At 38.2% G+C, this 6,583-nt stretch overlaps 1 protein-coding gene across 3 annotated transcripts in view; it reads right to left on the bottom strand.

Annotated features, from left to right (window-relative positions):
* Positions 1-945: 945 nt before the first annotated feature.
* NAGS (N-acetylglutamate synthase) overlaps positions 946-6,583 on the bottom strand; it is a 65,410-nt gene continuing 59,772 nt past the window's right edge. For all 3 annotated transcript variants that reach the window (XM_053700107.1, XM_053700115.1, XM_053700110.1), the window contains exons 4-8: positions 6,026-6,239; positions 3,730-3,910; positions 3,450-3,621; positions 2,742-2,924; positions 946-1,209 (exon numbers count right to left, since the gene is read on the bottom strand). In XM_053700107.1, coding sequence (XP_053556082.1) covers positions 1,065-1,209; positions 2,742-2,924; positions 3,450-3,621; positions 3,730-3,910; positions 6,026-6,239 — 895 coding nt within the window. In that variant the 3' untranslated portion in view covers positions 946-1,064. The remainder of the gene's footprint in view (positions 1,210-2,741; positions 2,925-3,449; positions 3,622-3,729; positions 3,911-6,025; positions 6,240-6,583) is intronic.

The following is a 6,583-nucleotide window of genomic DNA, read 5'->3' as shown; positions in this document are numbered from 1 at the left end:
AGAGTGCTAAACCAAGAAAAAAGCTTAGGTGCCTTCTTTTTTATATAAAGATAGCAAGAGAACGAAGAAACATTGATAATAGGAGTAAATTAGAAAGTTGCTTAAAATTATATGCTCTATCTGAATCACGAAAGAAAATGTTTGGGTTCAGTGTCCCTTTAACTGTGCACAAATACAGCTGTGGGAGTCTTCTTTATCAGCCAGTGAGCTCACACTTTTACAACCAATTTCCCATAATTCTGCAGAGAATCACTGTATAGGGTTTACAAATGTGTTTGAAACTTAGGAGCCATTTAGATTACTAAGGAGCCAGTCCGACTTTTTTTTTTAGATCTAAGATCCTAAAGATCTATAGAATTTAAAATATTTCAGTAGCCATGGCTCCCCTGTGTGATGGGATTTGTCAAGCTCTAGTGTATTTAAAGAAACACAATTTTTATTTCAGAATTCAGATAGAACATACAATTTTAAACATCTGTTCTACTTCTATTATCAAATTAGCTTCATTCTCTTGGTGTCCTTTATGAAGGAGCAGCAATACATTACTGGGAGCTAGCTGAATACATTGGGTGAACCAATGACAAAATATATATATATGTGCAACCACCAATAAGCAGTTAGCTCCCGCTTCCCAGTAGTGCATTGTTGCTCCTGAATTTACCTAGGTATGCTCTTCAGTAAAGAATACCAAGATAGCAAAGCAAATGCTATATCTAAAAGAAAAATTTAATTTCCCTGTTTAATTGTTCACCTCCCTCATATACCAAAAATTGACCTTTTTTAGCACTGTGCATCCCTTTTATGGCCCATAATTTTTAAGGCCACTTTATTACTTTGCTTCTCTTAACTCAAGATGACAAAAATACAATATTTATGTAGAGTCTTTGCGGGTGGACTATTTAGTTAGGGGTCAACAAATCTACAATAAGAGAGAGGATAGGAAACCACAGAATTACACAACTTTATATACTTCCTTTTTTTTTTGCTTTTCACAGTGACCATGGTTAATGTGTCATAAAATCAATTCTATTTGTATCCGACTGATCCTACGACTTTCCTTTATCTCAAGAACCAGTGGGTTTGCAGAAGGAGTCTGGTAGGCTCTTGGCATGGTTAACTAGCGCATACGAATCCCTTATGTCTGCTAGACCAAGCCAAAAAAATATCCAATGCTTGTTAGAAAAGCTGCCATCGCTGTTCTTAAAGTACCTGCAAAAATAAAATACATTTTTGGTTGGTGTGAAATAAGGTGCTGACTCTCTTGATGTGTCCTAAATGAATCTAATCATAGAACACTTATTAAAATCCGCTTGGCTTGTAGTCATGTGACAATTGTGCTTGTCCCACAGTTCCTAGAGAAGTCAAAAACCAAATCTGTAACCTGCAACTCAAATATCTGGTTTGGGCAATTTGCAGCATTTTGAGAAGTTGGTTAACAACAGATTGCTTTTGCTGTCTCTTTAAGGAGCGTGCGACAAATTATCATTTTACAAAAAGTAAGAGGTGGGTAATGTACATTTATAGTTTCAGAATCACTGATGAGATCCCAGGGCTCCCAAACATATTTTCAGAGCACCATAAACCCTATAGGACAATATCCCTTTCCCAGGAGCAAAGTAAAATGAAAACTCCAATTTACTTGTATTATCAAATCTGCTTCGTTCCCTTGAAGAGAAACCAAGGTAGGCATCTGGAGCACTACATGACAGAAAAAAGTGCTGCCAACATTGTTGCAAAACTGCTGCCATATAGTGGTCCAGAAATGGGCTGGCTCCTAAGCCTATGTCCCTGCTTTTCAACAAAAGATACCAAGAGAACTAATAAAATTGACAATAGAAATAAATTGGAAAGTTGTTTAAAATCACATGCTCTATCTGTATCATGAAATAATTTATTTGGGTTTCATATCCCTTTAAATACTGTACTTTTTAAATGGTATAAAATGTCCAAGCTTATTTTTTATGTTACAGCAGGCTCTGCTTGTTTATAAACCCTAGCACCTTCTGTGTAAGGGATTTATGGACACACAAGCTACTCAAACTCAGGTTACTGTTTTTGCCTAGAATTCATTGCAACAAGCCGCAGACAGGACAGTATATGTAAAATAAACATCTCGTGTTTTTAGGGTTCTCTTTGGGATTTTGTATTCTTGTTCCGAGTTCCATGGGGAGGACAAAAAGCAAATTGCACTGGAAACTGGAAAACATAATTGCTAAGATATTCGAAACTGATTTGCTCTCATGCTCATTAACATTTTGAGAGGTTTTTTTTTAGATTTTTCATTAAACATCACATTGCTTTTTTAAAATGTGTTATTTCAATGGGAAAATGTAATAGCCCAAACTTCCTTTAAGTATCTTTCCTATTAGTATATTTAGGCTGTAACCCTGCCACTCAGGTGGTAACTGCTATCAGTGTACTTTGGCAGAAGCAGGCATTGGCTCTATAAAATGTCACAGCCATTAGTACATTTTGATCCTAGCAGAGAATGCACTGTTTGTTCTTAGCAGTGAACATTGTTTTTAGTTATTGTGCAAAATTGACACATGAAAAAGTGTCCTGTGAAGTCTTTAAACGGAATAGACTACGACAACCCTTATTTGTAAAAACTGTCTATTAAATGGTATGACAATTTACTAAAAGACAATATTATTTCTGGTAACTGCATCAATATGTAGTTTTACTTCCTACTAGTGACTTATCAATGAGTACTATCCCTAGAACACTGGGTGACCACATACCAAGAGTTAATAGGATTGGTTGCTCGAGATCGCCAGAAGAGGGTCTGCAGGTCTTGTCTGATACATTCCCACAACATCTGCCCAGATCCCTGCCCTTGTCGACCGGAGCCTACCACAAACTTGTCCAAGTATGGTGTCCCTCCCAACACTGGCTCAGTGGTAATAATGGCAGCTGCACTGTACCTGTGTGAGAAGTCACAAGATAAAAGGAAAAAACAGCTGTGTGTGTTGAAGGCAGCAAGTCAACTTTCTTATTCACAACTCTGATGGTACACAAAAGTCTTAATTGATTACCACAACCTCAACCCTACAAAGCTTATCATATTACAGTTCTGTGCTGAACATGCATCACCCCACAGAGCATACACAAAACAAAATACAGAGATTCACTAAAACAGTGAATGAACAACAGCTGGGTGTGGGGGGGGGGGGGAATCTGTGTTTGATCAAAAGGTCAGTGCCACTCAGGTGCAGGTTAATCCCTCTAGTGTCATTTTGACAGGAATATATATATATATATAGAGAGAGAGAGAGTTAGTATTTATCCTCTGTAAAAGGCATAGTAAGCTTTCAAACAAGCACAGACTTTTTGTTCGAGCTGTTGTTCATTGTGATTTGAGTGCATCACTGTATTTTCATTTTCACCCTACAGATCATCTCTCAGTGCCTGTCCCAAGGTCCCCTAGCCATATAGAGCAAGGACCTTACCCCTCAGACAGGTATATGGAGTGCAGTCGCGATGCCACACTGCTGATGTAATCATCCTTCAGTCTTTTCTGAAAGGATAGATTCACTAGTGACACCAACTGCTGAATGTCCACGTCTTGGAGGGAGTCAAACCTTAGCATGCGTTCTGCGTTTTTAAACAGTGTTCCTGATCCTGTTTGAAAGAGGATTAATGCTTAATCTATTTTGTCTTCAGTGAAGAGAACTACATTTCTAATGCACAGAGGGGCCATGCCTGGCACCCACCTCATTGTCTCTTCACCTTTATTGCTGAAGAGTTCACTGAGCAGTGTGCGAGCTGAGGTAATGACAGCAGAAGAGGCAGGTGACAGACGGTTAAGCAGGTCCACAATAACTGTTACTTGCTGCCTTTGTCTTGTACTCATCCAAACTGCATTTTTCATTAGCTCAAGGTCTGCTGGGAGATTTACGTGTCCAATAAGCTGCAAGAAAAATGGAGGTTTTACAAATCTCTTATATTAAGAGAATTAGAAGCCAGTGGCTTTGAAAAAGGCCTATGTGGTAAGAGGGGTAGAGCAGTCAACTAACAGAAAAACAAATAAAATGCTGTTACTCCACATAGCAGTTCTGACATAGATAGAAAGTAGCTAATATTTTTCCGATCTTATCTATGAATATGGTGCTGCTCCCTAGTACAGAGTAATTATTAATTGATGTAGTCAGTATACAAGGAGACATGACCAGCTATGTGGGTTAAAGGGATGGAAGAGGCCAGGTTAGGGTAATATAAGAATATCAATAATTGTATTAATTAACATTGGAAAGAAATTAGCTATGAAAATGTAACAGCTTATTGAACACAAAACTGTTTAATCCATTCGGTTTGTTGCATTTTATGGAGTAGCACACCATGGTTTTATCTCCATTAGACGCTTCAGGATTTCATTGTGAAGTTAAAATAAATTGTGTTTTTTATAGTTTTTATATCATTTTTATATTATTTTGTATATTATATTCTATATTGTTTTTCTTCTCAAAAGTACGTGCAATGCCACATTTTTCTTTCATTATTCAGATAGCACATACAATTGTAAACAACTTTCCAATTTATCTCTATTATCTACGTTGCATCCCTCTATTCAATAGACTGGTAGGCTGGTTCCAGCAATGCGCTAGCTACTGATTGGTGGCTGCACAGCTCCCAGTAGTGCATTGTTGCTCCTTCAACAAATGATACCAGAAGAATAAAGCATATTTGATAACAGAAGTATACAGAAAAGTTGTTTAAAATTTCCTGAATCTTGAAAGAATTTTTTTGGGTTTCATGTCCCGTACATGGGGCATTTAAACTTGGGGGAATCATCAACAGAATAGTTACTATTCTCCATGCTATTGTTTTCTTCTCCTGTACCTGCAGCTCTCTTCAGAGCCATTGGCCTCTACGCAACGCCGCCCCCTGCAGACTCGCTGCCAATGGGCCACCAGCAGGGGGATGTCAATCAACCCGATCATACTCGATTGGGTTGATTTCCGGCGATGTGTGTCCGCCTGCACAGAGCAGGTGGACAGGTTAACGCTGCTTCATAACTGCTGTTTCTGGCGAGTCTGACTCGCCAGAAACACGGGCCATCAAGCTCCATACGGAGCTTGATACATATGCCCCATTGTCTTATTTTAACCCTGTACAGGTGCAAATGGTGGAAGCTTCTCATTCTCATAGTGGACACCGCCATCTTGGAGCTCTACACAGAGTCACAGATGAGTCACATCACTGGCTCTTTGACAGCTTTATTGTTTGCTTCAGGTTAGCACACACAATACAGAGCAGGAGGGTTACATTTTTGCAGTTTTTGTAATAGTTTTATTTTAAAGTTACATAATATATATAGAAAAAGGCTAAATTAATAATAAAGGGCAATGCAGCCACTGCGTAAATGTACAGCTCCCACTTTGTATTATGCACATTAACATGAAGTGCACAATACAGGTGTCAAAAAAGCCAGTGAATGTGCACCGTTCTGTCACATCTGAGTGCAAGATTACCTAAGATCCAAGATGGCAGCACCCTGTGTGAAGATGTTAGGCTTAACCAAAATAAGAGAACTGTTTTCTGTTCCATAGCAAGGTGAGTAGTAATCATTCTGTTTTGCTCAGCAGCTTAATATCCCTTTAATTAGAAGACTGATAATTTTGAAAAATAGTCCTGCTGGATACATCAAGAGGGGTCTTGGAAAAACCGCATAAAGAACAACTCTAGGGATACTGTGGAGATGATTGTTTTTTCACCTAAACAAGCATTTTTATCATTTTCTTTTGCACACGTGTACATTGGATTTATTTTACAGAGGGTGTATTTTTTCTTGTTTACATTTGTTTGTTTTATAAGGTTTTAAGCAGGTTTTGTGATGCCGGAGTCATTGATTAGAGATGAACTCGCAACTTGTGGCTGTTATCAGTGACGGGTAATAATCTCTTTGAATTTCGCAAATCTTGAGTTGTGATGTTGGGTTTTTTTCAGCAAGAGATTTGTTTTACAAGCATTTTTTTAATCTAGACTATAGTAAGTCCATATGAGAACATACACTGAGCATGCTCACCTTTTCACTAAGATCCTTCAGGCCACCTCTTGTGTTTAGGAAGATGATTTTCAGTGGCTGCAGAATCCGAGAGATACTGGCTGTCACGTCTAATGAGTCCAAAAGGACAGAGCGGCCGGAGGGCGTCTCGCCAATAGGGCAAATAATGGGAACATTCCCAGAGTTCAGGCACCAGGTAAGTAGCTCAGTGTTCACTGCTAAAACTGAACCATAACTAGAAGGGAAGCAGAAAACAAAATACTGATGTAAAAACACTTACTCTGAATTTCAAATGAGCAGTAGATTTTTTTTCTGGCAAATTTCAAAGTATCCTTCCATTTCCCTAACCGCCTATATCATGTGACAGCCATTAGCCAATCACAGACTTGTATATGTATATACTGTGATCTCTTGTATATGTTCAGTAACAGCTGGTGCCTTAGTGTGTGTATAAAAAAACTGCACAATTTTGATAATGGAAGTGAACTGGACAGTTTTTTTTTAATTGTATGTTCTATTTGAATCATGAAAGTTTATTTTTGGCTTTAGTATCCCTTTAAGATGTGGCTTAAAGGAAAA

Source organism: Bombina bombina, chromosome 1, assembly GCF_027579735.1.
Source record: "Bombina bombina isolate aBomBom1 chromosome 1, aBomBom1.pri, whole genome shotgun sequence".
NCBI classification, from domain to species: Eukaryota; Metazoa; Chordata; class Amphibia; order Anura; family Bombinatoridae; genus Bombina; species Bombina bombina.
The sequence above is the reverse complement of the archived record's forward strand: the minus strand, read 5'-3'. Positions and strand labels throughout refer to the sequence as shown.